The 18,239-nt window shown below is 37.8% G+C and overlaps 2 protein-coding genes across 4 annotated transcripts in view; one reads left to right on the forward strand and one right to left on the reverse strand.

Annotated features, from left to right (window-relative positions):
• Positions 1-18,239, forward strand: part of ADPRHL1 (ADP-ribosylhydrolase like 1) — a 400,125-nt gene that overhangs the window by 115,991 nt on the left and 265,895 nt on the right. The gene's annotated exons all lie outside the window — the stretch shown is intronic.
• Positions 1-18,239, reverse strand: part of CUL4A (cullin 4A) — a 36,375-nt gene that overhangs the window by 17,422 nt on the left and 714 nt on the right. For all 3 annotated transcript variants that reach the window (XR_008211686.1, XR_008211687.1, XM_052705901.1), the window contains exons 3-10: positions 14,895-14,999; positions 12,654-12,722; positions 10,929-11,002; positions 9,667-9,829; positions 7,187-7,276; positions 6,233-6,315; positions 4,265-4,332; positions 1,298-1,416 (exon numbers count right to left, since the gene is read on the reverse strand). Coding sequence is in view for 1 of the 3 variants with exons in the window: in XM_052705901.1 (XP_052561861.1) it covers positions 1,298-1,416; positions 4,265-4,332; positions 6,233-6,315; positions 7,187-7,276; positions 9,667-9,829; positions 10,929-11,002; positions 12,654-12,722; positions 14,895-14,999 (771 nt within the window). In the remaining 2 variants the exon portion in view is untranslated. The remainder of the gene's footprint in view (positions 1-1,297; positions 1,417-4,264; positions 4,333-6,232; positions 6,316-7,186; positions 7,277-9,666; positions 9,830-10,928; positions 11,003-12,653; positions 12,723-14,894; positions 15,000-18,239) is intronic.

An 18,239-nucleotide genomic window follows, 5' to 3' on the forward strand; every position in this document is an offset into this window, starting at 1 on the left:
TGCACTAAGCCCATTTTCCCTTTCATTAACAGCATCTGGATCTCTCTCAGCCTCCACCATCTATGTTCCAAAGCTGCAAAGCATCTTTCCAGTCTGCAAATGGGGAGCTGAGATATACAGAGCCAAGTGGCATGCCTAAAATCATAAAAAGGTGACTACACCAGAGCACTTATCTTCCCTTCAGGACTTTGTCTCTATGTAATTTTTCTTATGCTGCTTCACAGGATAGAATTTAAGTTCCTCAAGCTTCACTTTAATGTGCTCTACCATACAGAATGTTGGAATGGCGATTTATTGACTCTACAGATCTAGGTTTCTAGATTTCTGAGCATGTGAAAAAGTTTCTTTAAAACGAGGCCCTTGAAGGTCTGATTCTGAGACACACAGCATGGTAAGCCAACTTGCAGCTGCTGAAAGGCAAGGTCCTGGTCCTCCTTCCCACAGTTTTCTACATGCTGGCCCAGCTAATGACATATAGTGGAGACACTGCTCAACAATCTGCTTAGCAAACTGTCTCGGCTTTGGGGGTGGATGGGGACAAGGCCTCTCTCCAGGTGCTGCGCATAACTCTAGGTATGGGTAAGCCAGAAAGTCACCCCAACAGCAAACTCATGTTGTGCACTTTGCCTCTAAGGAAGAGGTAACCATGGATTATTCAAGGAGAAAACTACATAAGGAATTAACTCCAGAGAAAAATATTTTCTGTGAAGCTTTGCTGCCTTAATCTGCTCAGAGGCAGCACGTTACCTTACTATTACACCTAGCTAAACAGACCAGAATTATGTAAGTACCACTTTGATCATGGATTATTTTCAAAGGGAATGTTCCTTTCAAAACAGCTTAAGCGTTCATCTTACTGGCTGCATTGCTCCATGTTGGTAACATGAAGTACTGCCAATCTGCAGCAGAACAGTTGCATTCTGCTATTCTCCTGCATTTCCAAGTATGTAAAACAGGTGAATATATTCGTACTGAAACTCAACACATTCTACAATCCAGCATACTCTAAAACAAGTGTGCATATGGCTCTATCTAGAAGTAAACCAGAATAGCTTGTTGTGTACTGTTCAAACGTATGATGAAAGCAAATTCCAAGTAGTTAAGAATTTAAAATCAAAATTTAAGCGTTGCTGTTTCTCGCCATGTGATTATTATTATGGGGGGAAAGAATGCATTAAGATATTTGCTTAAAACAGTTTGGATGCATATGCCTAATGATACACTATTCTTCTATTTGACAGCATAAACCTATGATAACAGCATACATTTTGAGGGTATTAAGAGATCTGTGAAATACCTTGATGTATTCGCTCCAATGTTGTAGAAGAATCTGCTGCCCCCCTTTTACCCTGCTGAACAGCTGGTATGTCTGGGTCAAATCTGATATTCTGTTTTCATCAAGCAGGTTATCAAGTCCTTAAAAAGAAAAGACGAGAAAATCAGAGTTACAAGCAAATTTGAATAGCAATGCATAAACAATTGGAAATACAGGAGAAAACCAAAAATCTCTATGAAATACACCAGCAGACTCTCCAGTGTGCTTAGAAGTATAAACTTTTAAAGACAACATTTCTAAAAGTGAGTGTTATGCTCAGGGTTAGCATGTTCCCTGGTATAAACCAGCTGAAATGACTTACGTTACAATATTTTAAGTCAGCTGAAGTACTTTCCCAATAAAGTGCTGACTCAAAGCCTTTTGCAGAATGTTTATGAACAGTACTTGATATTAAGTGTAGAGTTTGATCAGAAGATCTCACAGAATCTCGAAGGAATGTCAAAAACTACGCTAAGTGTCCTAAATTTAAAACAAAGATATATACTCAGCAAGATTTTTTTTTCTCTGGAACGTGTTAAGTCATGTTTTTAGATTAAAAACACAACATAAATGGTGCACATCCATTCTGATGTAATAACACACAATTACAAATTGTTTCCAAGCAACTTTTGCCTTTTCAGTTCATTCTACATGAGACTAGGCCTTGGACTAATGAGTGGAGAAGCAACACTCAGGGTTGAATGGAAAGTTTTTTTTGTTTGTTTTTTTAACAACTACACTCACCATATTCTCAAATTTTACATTGTGTATTTACTCCCAGTGCAATCACAGATCCATTGGCTGGTGTTAGTGATAGAGGCTTCAGTAAAATGGGAAGGTAGCATTTATGCCAGCGTTTAAAATCCAGAAAGCTTGACTCTACACAAGTTGACAATGCACACCATCAGTGTAGCTGATACTGTACGACTGTTCTACGTCATGCACAATGCATACGTAATTACTTTAAAATTTTAAATGGTATTAGATTACAAAGGATTTTCCAGCGTTACTTAAATGTTCCCTTTTTTACTCTCTCCTTCATCTCAAAATACTGCAATTTTAACTTATTTACATGTTCAGAAAGGCAAACAATGTTCAAGAATGATGTCACTTTTGCTCACTCAAAGATCAGAAGAATTAAAATACTTTAAAAAGTATACAAAATGATAAATTACACAAATTTTAATACATGTGACTGATGTTCTTTTGGTGCTGAAATTTGGAAATGCCAATTCTATCACACCCAAGCATCACTCCCTTCTCATTTAGAGAGACCAATGCACCCTCTGCTTTGTTACAATCTAGCTGATGAAGTTCAGCCTTCTTTCTTCCTCTGCCATACAAACTGTGATGGAAAAAATACTTTGTGACATCCTTGACCAATGAAAAAATATATTGAGGGAACTCCTCTGACACAACACACAACTTCCAGAAAGCACTGTCACAGCCTTACAAATTTCTATTGTAATCACAATGGAGGAAAAAAAAAATGCAGTAACTATTAAATAGCAGTCAGAACAATACAAGAAATAAAGTATCGCATACATACCCTGCATTTGTAAGCTTTTTTTTCCTGTATCAAACTGACTACATCATATGCCTTCTCTCTCCTAAGGAACAAAACCTACAAAAGGCAGTATCTTCTTCTACTTGCACTGAACACTAGGATGTTATAAGTGGATTACAATGTGCCCTGGATCAAATGAATGCAGAAAGTGAAGTAAGCCAAGTGATGTCAGACTTGCTTCCTTTTTTTTTCTTTTTTTTTTTTTCTTTTTAAATAAATAAAATGTGTAGACATAGAATGCAAAAGAATCCAACAGTATTACAATCCTGAATTATAGTAAGTTCAAAAATGTACATGGACAGTGAATGTACATTATTAACCAAGAGAGAATGCAGATTAAAACAAGAACATTTTGTGACTAAGCCAACTGACAAACACATTTATCACTGGCAAAGTGACTTTAAAATAGTACTGAAAAGCAAGCAAAATTGACACGTGTCAACAAAAGTACAGGTTATTCTTAATTACATAAAAATAACTCCTATGGAACAAACAAGCTTATTTTTGCAAATGTACTGAAAATAGTGAAATAACCTATTCCCAGAATAGTTCAGAGAAAACTGTATGCATGTCTGCCTTTAAAAGGGGAATAAAGAAATAAGCAAAAGGAGTACTTCTATCAACCCAAAAGTATTAAACATTGATGCGATGGATGCTGAAAATAACAGAGTACTAGGGACATCAGCACTGCAGCAGTAGAAGAACGAAGATATAAACATAACTTGCTAGAAGATCTAAAGCCTGAAAAGTGGCTAGTGCAAGAAAAGAAAAGGATCATTTAAAACACTGAAAGGTCAGACCTACACTAAGACAAACACTAAAAGTTAAGAGGGAAAGAGAAATGCTGAGTTGAAGACACTAAAATCTGAATAAAGAATTCTTACGACTTTAGTTCAAATCTGGATTTGCCAGCCAAAGGTGCAATATAAACAAAAGCATAAGTAGTGCACTGCCTCTGACTTCTGTAAGTTCCAATAACTCACCATTCCTTAACCATCCAGTCACAAGGACATGTGACACTCTATAACCATCACATAAAAAAAAACTACAACAATATGTGCAGCTTTCACTTGGAAGTTTGCAAGTTTGAGAAAATCAACAGTTCCAAAGCAATTCCTAAGCCCATTGCTCTGAGCCAAAGGGAACTTATGGGGTTTAGCAACATGTACAAATACGGAATTACATTTCAGATATTTGTTTCCACATACAGGATCTGATGGCACAATGGTGTAACAGTTTCATTGAATTAGCTTTCTGTGGCCACGGAAGTTTTTTTCCCCACAGCTAATACATCTCATTAAATAAAAGCTACAGAACCTATAGTTATCACAGACTATGAGAATCTGTTGATAATCAAAGAATGCATTAATTTTAAAACATACCTTTTTGCAAAATAGCTGTTAAGTGTTCTCCTAGTAGTTGTTTCTCCACACAAGCAATCAGTGGTTTCCTAAATAAGGCAAGAGAAGTATATTAGAAGCACTACAGTATAAGGGAGTTACCTCCTGTCACAGTACAATTGTGAGCAATTCACCTTATATTAAAAATACCAACAATTTTCTACTTAAAACAGAGCCTACACGTTAAGAAACAAGAATTGTTATAAGAAAGAATTGGATTAAAGAAGAAATTCAGGTTTGAATACTAAAAAGCAAGCTATAACAAGCAGGAACTTAAATACCAAAAATCCTATTTAAGTCCCCACCTTTGCCAAAATACCACCTATGAATGCCAGGCAAAGAATTAAATACAGTATACAGATTTAGTCCCTTCACGTCAAAAGAAGGGATTCAAATTTAAAATGGTCCAAAAAAGAGAATAGGGATGATCAAATTATGTAACAGGAGCTGCAAGAGAATACTGTACACATTTGGGTTTGGAATCTCTGACCTGGCAGTAATACATAAAGTAGTACAGTGATGGGCAGGAAAAAAGGTGAAAAGAAACAGGCTGATCACTCCTTTCCAACATAAGAGCTGGGGACATCAGTGATGGCACTGGGAAACAGACTGGAAATAAACAAAAGGAAGTGATCTATTATGTGGTGGCTGGTGTGCTGCTAGGGGGGGGAATCTCCTTGCCAGAAGATGCCATAGATGGAAAAGCTTACATGAATCCAAGTGAGATGGCACAACTGTTACAGAGAGATTCACTGGATAATACAAAACAGGCAAACAGCCCCAGGATCAGAAAATATGCTGAGTTGAAAACAGGCAGGTACTAGGACAGTGTCGGGGCACCACAGGTACTTCTTCTGTTCTCCTAAAGCGCTCCTAAGACTTCATACACAAAGCCATTTTTATGACTACTTTCATTTTCCCTGAAACTTCCAAATGTTGCTACCTACAACTGCTGATTGTCCACAAGAACAGGATTCAAGGTTACATAAAACATCATCCGTTACCCCAGAAGACCTTCTGCCTACAGAAAAAGTAAGGACAACTGGTCTGCTTGAGGCAGAGTAGTATTTACCAAGAAACAGACAGAGTATCTCATTTATGTACAGAAATAATTCCATATGTTTTCGCATGACTAATTTTGCATGAAGAAGCTAGGCACCCTGCAAGAAAACTCATGCTCAAATATGTACTACGATATGCAAGGCATGTGCTTATCTAGTTATTTTCATCATATATTTATAGGACAAAAAGAGATGTTACTCAATTATCCTTTTAACACCCAATGAAATGCCAACATCACCTAGGGGAAATAAAAAGGTGTGAGGGCAAAAAACTCTAAGCTAATTCTATCTAGTTATGTTCTTTATTGAAAAAGAACAACTACTGCATTATTTATAAATTATATATACATTTATAGCCCATCAGTGACTGCATTCTTATCCTAGTAAAATGCATGCTCTTAATACCTCAATGAGAAAAAGAACAAGCTACCTTGCACAATGCATTGGCAGCATCTATACCAAAGCTGATACACTATAAACTAGCATGGAATGTTTGTATCCATGTTCTCTACTCTATGTCATAATTTACATTTCTTCCCCCTAGTAAATGTTCCCTTACGAATGTTTAAAATCAGCTACTAATCTCAAAACACATGTGATGTTGTATTTATGTATAATACAACAAATTATGTATAATATGTGAGTTATATTTGGTTGACTTCAAATGACACGGGAAGTTTTCTAGATGAATTTCTCCCCTTTTACTCAAGGAATACTTGGATTTTAAATAAATAAAGTCTTAAAAAAAAAAAAAACCAAACAAAAAAAACAATAAAAACACCAAATAGTATCTACAGAGATGATCTCTGTGTCTCTACAGCCATGGATAGTCACACTGTTTTATAAAGGACGCTTGACTTATGCTAAAAATGACAAAACTTGTTCTCACTGTGTGCTGTGGTCTAAGTATGTTATCACTCTGTCTCCTTCTTCTTCCAAACGTTTACTAACATGGTGAAGATATTCTGGGACCTTGCAAGATAAGAGAATGACATATTCAACAGATAAGTACAATAGCATGGATGATCATCTTGTTCACTACAAGTATTTTAAAACTTCAAATTTAAGGAGAGCACAGATTGGAAGTAACTATTCCACAAGTATGTATCATGTTACACAATCTATGTTTTTACTAATCAATATAACCTCATAATAGAAGTCACCTACCTATTCTCTACTGATCAAGAGTCAGTGTTAAAATTGAATTAATAAAGGTAGCATGCTCTATTTTAGAGAACCAGAAAATACTGTTGTATATTTTCAGGAAGAAACACATTTTCAGGCTGCCCACCACAGAGCATAATTTCATCTCAAAAGTACAGAAAACAAAAATGTCTCAAGTCTACTTAGCTAACAAGTAACTGGAACAAAACAGCAAAATAAATACAATTCTATATTTTAAAAGTGAACAGTTTTTTAGCTATTAAGTACAGAGTAGAATGGTGCCAGTGGATATTTCACAGCTTTTGAGCCAAAATACTATTCATGGCACACTTTTAAGCCTTACATGGAGATGAACTTTTTGGCAGCATGACTTTAGCAACAGAAAATGTCACTTCTCCACCCTTAGTTTATGTTCTTATATGCAATATACAAATACTGTAAAAAAAAAAAAAAATATATACTGTATACAAATACCATGAATATATATATACACCCAACATTATGGCTAACCGGAATGGGTTCTTCTCTTTGATACAATATTGCAGTCCCCAAAGCATAAACATCGTTTACCCCTGTAAATTTCTTTTAGTATTCACTCTGTAGTGCTACCAGAAGTTCCCACATAATCCCATAGCAGATGGAATTAAAATAAAAATGGTTAACTACAGCATGTACCTACCTCTCTTTCTTGCATTAATCTTTGGCCCTCTGCAGCATATAAGCAATTTGTCTCTTCCAGAAACCTCTGCTCAAATGATTCTTTGTAAACCTGTTCAAGAAATCAGTTTAATTACTTACATTAAGCCACCAATAAAGGTAGTGTACCCTAGCTGTCAGGCATAGGGGGCAAGTAAAATCACAGGAAGGCAGAATAAATGTTTAAAATAAATGCTCAAGTTTGCTTTTTTCCCTGCTGGTTTTAGAAAGATTACAGTCAGAGCTGACTTCCCAGGGTAGCAGTAGTGTGTGTTTCAGTCATCAATCATCAATACTAAAACTGTCTAAACTGACAGGTTTCTGTTAATTCACACAAACACCAGCACTCAACACAACAGCACAGCAATGACATCTAATCCATGTCAGCTCAAGACCCCCACTGATATTTCTGTGCCAGTTCCAACTGGTAAAACAAAACAGGTAATTCCCAACAATAAAGTGACTGTACTCTCAGTAACGAGCCTTAGGAACAAAGCTGGTAACTATTTTCAAATATTTGACTTTTTCTCAGTGCATCAAACACGAAATCTCTGGCTTGACAGGTATGCAGACTGTAACGGTACTCAGTGTCATAAGCAGACATTGATTGCTTTAACCATCTCTTTAAGCAGAACTGAACATAAGATTTTGTTTCTTACCTTCTTTTCCTTCTCTGACTTTCTGAACTACGCTAACAGCATATGAAATTATGTCTACATAAACCACATAAAAGCTTTAAAACAGGGAACTGCAATAGAAAAAGATTTATGCAAGCAGGAATCAGCTTTCCGCAGTTGGTCTTCAATTTTGTAACTGTCTAAACATTAGGAATGAGTAAGAGCTTAATTGTTTTTGAATGAAATATAAGATTTGAGTTATTAATTCATCTTTCACCACAAGCTAACCTCCAGCGAAAGAAGAAAGAGCAGCACAGATCCTGGAGGCATTATATTAGGCATCATATTAGGCATCTGTGCCTAATAATATAAAAGAATACATTTTGTCAGGCTCCCTAGTGAAGAAAGAAAACAACACTTCTGAGAGAGTGAAGACTGCAGGCTGAAATCCAGTTTAGTAAGAAGGATCTAATAAAGGAGATATCTTCAGTTAGCAGTGTACATTGCTAAATCACTGATGACACCTATAAAAAACTGATGCAGTTAAGAGAAGACTGGCAAGCAATAGGAAAAAAAAGTGGGAAAGAGCACACAAATCAAATCTATGTCTTCAGATCTGTTAATGATTTTTATATCACAAGAAGTTTCTCTTCTCTCTTGCACAGAATTATCAGTACTAAATCTTTTGGGTACACTAAAAGTTATGGATAAAAGTCAGGAAAGTTAACATGGAAAGCAGAAAAGCTATGTAAGCTGCCAGACTAAGGCGGCACTTTTTAATAGCCTTTTAACATAGAATTGTAAGAGTTGGGAAAGACCACTGCGATCACCTAGTCCAACCATCAATCCATCCTCACCATGCCCACTAACCATGTCCCTCAGTGTCACATATCTACATTACTCAAACATCTCCAGGGACGGTGACTCCATCACCTTCCTGGGCTGCCTGTGCCACTGCCTCGACACTTCTGGTGAGAAAAGTTTTTCCTAATATCCAATCTGAACCTCCTCTGGCACAACTCAGCCTTTAACTTTTATTCTATCGCTGTCAACTGAGAGAAGAGTCTGACCCCCTATTTGCCACAACCTCTTTTCAGGGAGTTGTAGAAAGCAATAATGTCACCCCTGAGCCTCCTCTTCTCCAGACTAAACATTCCCAGAGTTCTATGAACCCTCTGCCCTCTTTTTAAACCTTCACCAAGTCATGTAATAATGTACATTAGTTGGGAATAGAGCAGCAGAACAGGTTCTAAGAATGAAAGACTGCTCCTGAACTTTATTGCACATCGTAGGAGAAGGCTGTGTTGTTGAACAGAGGACAACATAAATACAAGTCAAAATCACATTTTTTTCTTCTATTGGTTGATTGCCAAACATTTATTCTAATGGAAAATTTCATTCATTTACAGACTGACCATAACCATTTAAAATGTCTGCCTTAACTTTGCATCTCATTCCATCTTTGATCTTTCTGCTAAGCAGTTGCTGAACTGGTGATTTTTTTGTGATAAGAACCAAGATCTGGACTAAAAAAAAAATTTTTTTTACAGTAACAGAAGCAGCCTTTTTTGCTTGCTATGTTTAACCTTCATTAGGATTAGAAAACAAGCAATTAACACAGACATGTCCCAGCTAAGAAAAAACAAGCACAGAAACCTCATTTAAAAACAGAGAATGAAAGACTGTGGATTGGGCAAAGAAAAGGGAACCGCTTTCTCGATGTGTTAGCCAGATTTTGAAGCACACATTTACTAGAATAAAATTATTTCCGTACAACACACACATCAGGAAAGTCCAAAGTCAGTTTCTAAAACTAGCAGTAATGACTGAGGTTTGCTGTACTCACCTGTAGATCAGACAGCATACTCAACAAACTACGCAGCAAACTTCTGTCCACTGCTTCACCACTTCGTTCTCGTTCAATCAGCAGAAGGATTCCATCAATAGTCTTGTTTTGAACTTGCTTATCACTAATGACATGATTTCTAAATAATTCCAGCCCCATGTCCCTGTGTGAACAATGAAAATTAATACCTCACTTTGTTGATTCTTTTCAAAAATTTGCATGTTTGAGAAAATATGTATGTATGAAGATATGTATTATATATGTATATATTACACAGAGAGAGAATTTATTAATCACGTATATATTCTATAAGAAGAACTATCAAAAAAAATACAAACTGAGGTTCTGTCAGATGCATAAACTTCAGATCAGAACTGTGACTGGTCTGCATCTATTTCACATAACAGACTATAACATTATCTGTTTATTGAAAAAGAATTACTATTGTAATTTTGAATCTGAATATATATCTGAATTAAATATAAATAGGTAAATGCGACATTCTCAGTACAAGGAAAAAAAACAAAAAACAATGAGCAGACCCCTTTGATGGCTTTCAGTAAAAGACAGCCTAACACAAAAAGCTGAAGGAAGACCAATGCAGAATGCAGAAAGGAAGACTTCATGTGGGACCTAACCAGCAAGGGAAGGCTGCCAACTTCCTCCCCAGTCTGAGGACACAGGTAATACATGCAGGGAAGAGGTCCATTGCTACTTCAGCATTTTATCTACATCTTGGCAAAGCATGGGTTTGTTTGTCTTGGTGATGATACAAAATGTCTCTCAAGAAGGATGCTGAGAAACAGACATGGCCATGGGTGCGCTCAAACTGCAGCAGCAAGCAAGGGTTAACCTCAGAGCTCTGAGCCACAGGTCTCAACTCACAAAAGGCCGGGGCAGGAAACATGATCTGCACCTTGTGAGTGCACCTAACATCTAAAAAAACAACAGAGCCAATAGCCAAGCTCTGAATTTTGCCAAGCCAGGAGCACCTGAAGAACCACTAGACTGAAAGCGAAGGCCCAGAGGCAGCAGCCTCACTCAAACTTGGCAGCTGATCCAGACTAACCTTCCACTTCTACCCTCATATTACCTCCCGGGGAAGGTGGATATGCCAGAGACTTAAGTTTCCACAAATTAATACAAAAATTTAATCAACCTACTACACAGCTCCAATATAATGTGAAGAAAAAAATATTTTCAACCATTACAAATACAGTACAAATTGTACCGATTAAAGGAGTGCTTATGTAGATACCTACCATATAGAAGGAAGCATTGAATTCTGAAGTACATATGTGCGATCCAAAAATAAGAAAATGCTTCTGATCATGATCTGAAAATATACAAAGAAAACATTTTTCTCTTACCGATGTGTAGCACTTTAAATTATAAGGCAAATTCTGAAAAATTACATTGCAGACACATGGTGCTTTCATTGCTGGTACACCTATTTTCAACCCTTGTGGCAACCTGCTTCTCTACGGGAATGTTTTATTAATATTAGTGCTATGACTAACCACTATAACCAAAAACATTCAAGACAATTTTCAAATTCATAAGTAATTAATGGAATAGTTTTATTAGTCTTAGTGCTGTTTAAGTTTTAGTGCTATTGAGATACATATTTACTCAAGTATAACCATCAACTTTCAGTAAACTGCTGTCACAGATTTCACTTAAAAATGTTTTAGGCAGACAGTAACAAACTCGGCAATGATGTCTTCACAGTGAAAGACTGTTGTCAAAATTTATGAGAAAAATAGAGATATATTAATTATAACAAGAGGAAGAATGTATAAACACATTCTTTTTTTAAAGAAGAGAAGAAAGCTCACTCCTTTTCTATTACTCATTCACAAACATCCATTTTTACTTTTGTTCATTCAAAAGGCTGCACAGCTTTTAATTCAGCATTACAGTACCTCAGGATGTGCATGCATAACTCACTGCCAGACCAGCTACTGAATTTTCTATCCTCAGAAGCCTACCCAATCCTCCTCTAAAGGATTTCATTGCTTCTGAAGCAGTTCTCAAGCTGATATAACTTCTAGCCAGCCATGCTAAAGTAAAACAGCAACGTGATTGTTTTTCTTTTGTTTCCTTGAACACCGCAGGTGCTATCTCAGCACCTGGGCAAGAAAGCCACTTCCTACTGGTTGTTGTTCTGAGGAGTAAACATAAATAAAACCAATAAAAGGAACACTCAAAAGTAATTAAAGACAAGCTGTCACAGAAAAAAAAGCACTATATTTTTTTATAAAAACACGGGTCCAGTTCAATTAAACTTTTAAGGCAATAACCTTCAACCTTAATTTCATCAGCCTGTGGAATTTGTTCAGAACATTTTCCACAACGCTCTGCTTTCATTTCAGCTAAAACATGCATACATATACCTGCCCACCCCAAGGAGGTAATTTGGGTGCCCCACTATTTTGGGGACCTGTAGCTAGAGCTTGCTGACAATGCAGTGGAAACTTAGAATTATAATGAAGTGGTCTTAAAAGGCCAATTCCTAAGGACTGTTTCTGAGAGGGCACTTTTTTTTGGTAACAACTTATCATAGAGGTAGATGACAAAAAGGGAAGAAATAAAAAGATTCAGTTATTTAATCTTCTTGTTTCTCAGTCCAGTAAGTCAGGATATTGCAAAAAATACAAAATAAAACTCACAAATTAACCTAGCGGTTGGAGCTATCTATACAAGCAAAGACTGAAGAAACTGGTGAACAATTTCACTGGAGTCAATATGTTTCTGAGTGATATTCCAGCTGGTTACCATTATGAAATCAATGAAGAATAAACCAATAACCAGCAGAATGTAACTTTTGACAAAAGAACTGCGCCCAGCCAGCAAAGGGGAAAGTGAAAAATCCTACTGAAACTTGGAGGAAGTGCAACACAGATCCAAGTAAGAATCATGACAAATTCCCTTTTGCCAGACTGTACATCTCAAGAATACATATTCTGAACAAACACTCAACTTACCATTTGTCTGCAATGATCTTGCCAGCATTTATTTATCTTCTTTAAAAATAAAAGACTATCCAGAGAATCTGTACAGCACCTATTAAGGAAAACCAGCTCGCCTTAACTTTTTAGGTCAGATTCCAGAGATGATCTTTGCCAGCCATTAAGCAAATCTCCTTCGTGGATATTCCAATGTTACTGGGACTGCCTAGGGATGAACAGTTAATTGCAAAGCTTCTGCCCAGCACAGGATCTGGCAGCTCTCAAAAAAAATCTCCCTATGTTTTCAAGGAACAACACTCACAGCCCTTCACTAATACCATCTAGCGACTGTACTGTCTAGCTCTGATATAGATTTAAGTAAGAAATCCCATCAGTGTCAAAACCAACCTTATCACCCACGGAGGTGAGCTGGATAGAAAGGTTTACTTTGTTTAATGAGTTCACACTGCGCACCACAGGAGTGACCCTAATCTCTTGAAAGCAGTTACAGTTTCAAATAATCCTCAATAAATCCAAATAGTGCTCTTTCCATATACATTTCTAGGTCTCCTTAATTAAATCATGAAGTTTTACTCGTCATACAATGGATCCAATTGTTGCTTGTGCTGTCAGAATTCTAATGTATCACATGTAAACCCAAAGGTGGCTTTGCCTACCTTTCTTACACAATGCCATCTCCAACTCCCTCTGGTCAAATCTGATTAATCTAATCTCATGTCCTTGAGATATAAAGCAGTATACCTGTAGAACACAGAGTTCTCAACTCTCCAAACATTGCTTTTTCTCCACAAACCCAACAGAACCAAAGTTTTACAGCTTAAGTTGTAATAACATTTTCTCAACCTGAAAAGTCAGGGAACCAAAACTGGGCAACTGTATACTGCTTTAAAGCAGACCAAAAGATTTGGTTCTCAGTTACATTTAATAGGCTACTGTATTGACTAATGGATTTTTTTTAGTTGGATGTGATTTAAAAATGCATCAAATCAAACCTGAAAAAAAAAAAAAAGCCACAATTAAGAGGTGAATTCAGTGCCAATTCAATATCAGTGTTTCATGTATGACATGTAGAAGCAAGGCTCTTTTACTGGGATTCAAAAAAAAAAACAAAAAACACCATGCTGGAGCTAAGTCATATAAAAGGGAAAAGAAAAAAAGAAAAGGAACAGAGAAAACAATTTATTTTCTTTGCGAGTGTAGGCACCTACCTGAGAATGCGGTGAAGTGAGAAAATGAGAGTCACAATCCTAAGCACATTAAAGGCATTCAATTAGAAAGAGGGCTCTTTCTGGGCCCCATTCCCTTTTTTCTTCCTATTTCAACCAATCATTTTCTGTAACAGAATATCCAACAGAGACCTGGGAAACAGGGCAGGCGCTCAAATCACTACAGCATCTGTTCATCCCAGCACTCTCCAGCATCTGTTTGCCAAGACACTCTCTGGGAACAACCTGCTGGGCATAGGCTCTACTTACCCTACTTCCCCAGCAAGTGCAAACCAGTAGGCTATTATGCACAAGACACATAAAGCATGCTCTCAGCATGCAAAGCACAACAGGCTTCAGAAAACAGTGCTGGCTGCACTCAAGATTCCTGAGGAGATCTGCAGGCACTTTTGTCATCAGTTCAGAGGGAAAAAGAGAAGCCTAGTAATAGAACTTGAGAAAACAATGGGGAAATTTGCTGTCAAATGCCAGTACTCTGGAGTCACAAGCAGCCAAATGATCTTCTGAACTTTAATCTGTCTCCCAAGGTACACGTGAGGTATCTGAAGGGCTCCGTGAATGCCTCCATTACACATCACTGCTGACCAGTGGCCATACAGATAGGCTTAAGAACACACAGAAGACTCCCAGTTGTCTTTTTCTTTAAAAACTAGTTTTTCTTGAACTATTGCTACTGTAAGCATCTCCATCACATACTTGCCACAAAAATCCACACCTGCTGTTAGATATGTGAGGATTTTAGACTCATAGTGCTCCTGAAGTTTTCTAGATTAGGTGTAGCACTTGCACTCATAACAAAACAAATACTTGTTTTAATGCTTCATTACCACCATGCCTCTAAATACTAAAATTATTCCTTTGGACAACTCCAGTTGCTCGTGGTCCATCTGAAAGTGTGTCAGTGGTTAACAAAGCACCTCTTTGCACGTTTGCAAACACCACCATTATTAAAAGCAAACAAACAAACAACCCACTTAAAAATAATGATTTAAGCGCAAATCTAACAATTTCTTTGCACAGGAAAAGGATATTCCCTGAATTGAAGGATTTGTGCTTTCACGTGATCTTCACAGACTTGCCGCAGTTGTTTGTACAGTGTAGCAGAGACTTTGTAGGAACAGAGGTTTTCAACAGCCTAAAAAAGTTAAGAGATGAGATTAAAAAAAAAAATAAATAAATTAAGCAAACTCTCACTTTTGTCCCTGTGTAATTGACATTTTTTTCCTCACAAGAAACTCAGGGGAATGCCAAAGAGAAAACGTAACCTCATTCGATACCACTGCCTATATTTAGATTTTGTTCCAGGCGCGCTTTATTTTAACTTGTGTCCCATATTTCAATAAACTATTTTATTAATAGACCACAGCACCTAAAATGAATCACAATGAAGACAGCCAAACATTCTGCGAGGACTGTGGAGTTTACAGCAGTATTTTTGGCCATTCAGTGCTTCACAGAATGCTATCCAAAGCAGTTAGATGCGATGAGAAAGTCGGCTCATCTCTTTCTTTAACCTCACCTCAGTTTCCTTTCTTTTGTGAGACACTCCTGTATCATATCTAAGAGCACTGCTTCACTCAGACAACTACAAGTGACCCAAGAATCTTTTCCTTTGCTCCCAAAGACTGACAGTGACATATTTTGCTGATGAATTTGCTGACAGCATCAGTGAACTTGGACAAAGTCTCGGAGTTTTCCCAGGAGTGGTCTTTGTTTCTTCTCAAAGTTTACCTTTATGTGTGCATTCTGTTTCAGATGTGACAAGTAACACTTAATGCCAGCACGTATCTCTTTACCTCAGTACCAGCACATGTTCTCCATTCTGTTTTACTTTAAGATTACAAAAAGAACTGTGTTAGCATGCGAACAGATAAACAGAAAGGTGAAGGGGAAAGTGGCCCTTCGGACAGTGGCACTGGCTTGAAGTATGCTTCAAACCACAGCCTTATCACTACAGCAATGCCTTCAGGAAGCTCTTTCTGCTTTCCTTTTTTGACTAAGGCAGAGGGGAAAACCAGTAATTTCCTTCTGCATGTTTTGCTTTGTTCAGATTTTTTGCTGCCTCTAAAAAAATCTGATTTGATCTTTATTTATCTTGCACACAATGAGTCTGGGGAAAAAGCTGTAATAATAATTATCACATCTATTATGACATGAGAAAGACAGCACTGTAGGCTCTTCACCTACACAAGCCATGTACAAGTTTCAAATAACCATTTTAATGACTTGCTTTGAGCAGAATCCTCTGTTTTAGCAAGCTACTTACTGTTGCTTGTACTATTTCCTCTGTCAGTTCCAATATCCTGAGGAGCTTATCTTCCAAAACATACAAGATGGAAACAAATAGGCATTACGTGACTACTTTTTTGTTTATGCTGTTTTTTAATTTCAGTCTTAGAACAGGTTACGTGAGGTGACCTCTGCAACAAACAGTAATCACACAACTGTTTGTCAGATATTTGGTTATGCTTTCTAAGACACAGCCTTTCCTATCCACCCACACAAAAGTCTAGTCAAGATTCAAACCTTTTTTTTTTTTTTCCTGTCACTGCAACAATGTTTTATTCTGTGCCCTCAAGAAGGGCAGCTGCTGCCCCATTTCAACTCATTTAGGATCTTGCTGCAAAGGGAATTTTCTTTTTCCATTATTTTTATCACACACTCCTCACTTGGCAGTTCTTCACACTGCCCCACTTTCTGTATCCCATCAAATATCAGCCACTTCCACCCAGATCCAGGCAATCTACCACCAATCCCAGACATCACTTCTATTTTAGTAGCAAAAATTGGCTGCCACCCTCCCATTGCTCACTGCCTCTGCCAAGCACCTTTGTGCTTTAACCCATGCTGCAACTGCTGCTTGGGAAAGACTATGCTTTGGGTTTCCCACCAGGCCTTGCGATCATTCCTTGTTTTTAACTCCGTCACCGTGCCAAATTAAATAAATCAATCAAAAAGTTCAAAGGCAGGCTGGGGTACTGCTGCCTGCCACACTGAGCCCCAGCAGGCTCTCTCTCCTCCTCTCACGATGCCAGATAGAGATGCACAAAAAGGAGCCCTGCCAGTGAGAAGCAGTACACACGCAGACATTTTCCCCACGGATAGCTCCATGCTCACCAACCGAGAGTTACAGCAATCTGTACGTACAGGTCAGGCTGCTAAAAGATGCGAACTTCCTCTTATTCCTTTGGCAGAAGGAATAAGTACGTATGCATGGGCATGCTCACAGCCACCACCCACCATACAGGAATCTTGCTGATTTACATCAATGACTTCCAGACTACTGGGCTGTCCTTGTAACACACACATTTTTACAAACAGGCAAACAGAACAAGCAAAAAGTACAGTTCTCTCTTCACAGCTTATCTGAGATCTCCCTCCTCCTGTACTGCCAAAGCTCAAGTCCGTGCCCTGGCAATTTCATACCCATATTACTATAATCTCGTATCTGAGCCTCTGAAAACAAGTTAGGTAACATACAAAGCATCTGTGTTTTTTCTAGCTGGGCATGAAAATGCAGGATTTCTCAAACACTCAGTTTAAAACCATCAAATGTATTATGTAATTCAGATTCTGCAAACCTGTAAGTATTAGCAGATGTATTTATCAGTCCAGCTTGAAGACAGTAAATTATATTAGGACAATATGCCTTCACACAACGAGCCATTTTGATGCCACACATTACACTCCAACTAATGACATAGAGAAGTCAGGTCAGCCCTCAGACTCACCCTGATTGTTCCCTGCATAGACTCAATATGGACTGCTGCCTTTCTCCTCCCTCACAGTCTCTATTTTACGGATGTCATTAAAACTACTGCAGTTGAATATTTAGAAAATTTGGGGTGAGGATATTAACATCTTCAATATTGATGTGGCAACGAGATCCACATCTGCAGAGAAACACCCAAAGAATGCTCGCAGTTAATTTCAGCTGCACGACACAACTTACTGCATCAGTAACATTTTGTAACAACACAAGCAGCCTGATTCTTTCCTTCCTTCTCCAAAGAGCACTGAAGTCTGAGTATTATAACAAATACTTTTAACGCTGGCTACTCACAAATGCCAAAGCATGTACCAAAAAAGCCATTGTAAAACATGGATGTGCAAAGCCCAGAGAGAGCAAGACCCCATTATTTTCAGGATCTGGAACGGGCAGAACATTGGGGTGGCTGGATGCCCAGGTGCAGCTCTCAGCACCTCCTGACACAAATTGCTTTTTCATGGTCCCAGACTTCACGGAGCAGTGGAGCTGTGAAGCTGAGGCATAACACTGTGAGCTGTCTAGAAACAAAGCATAACAAGAGTGTTCCGGAGGTGTAACCGACCTTTAACAAATCAAAATACATCCTGCTTGATCCGAAGCCCTGCG

Source organism: Tympanuchus pallidicinctus, unplaced genomic scaffold (genome assembly GCF_026119805.1).
Source record: "Tympanuchus pallidicinctus isolate F22 unplaced genomic scaffold, pur_lepc_1.0 scaffold6, whole genome shotgun sequence".
Classification (NCBI taxonomy): domain Eukaryota; kingdom Metazoa; phylum Chordata; class Aves; order Galliformes; family Phasianidae; genus Tympanuchus; species Tympanuchus pallidicinctus.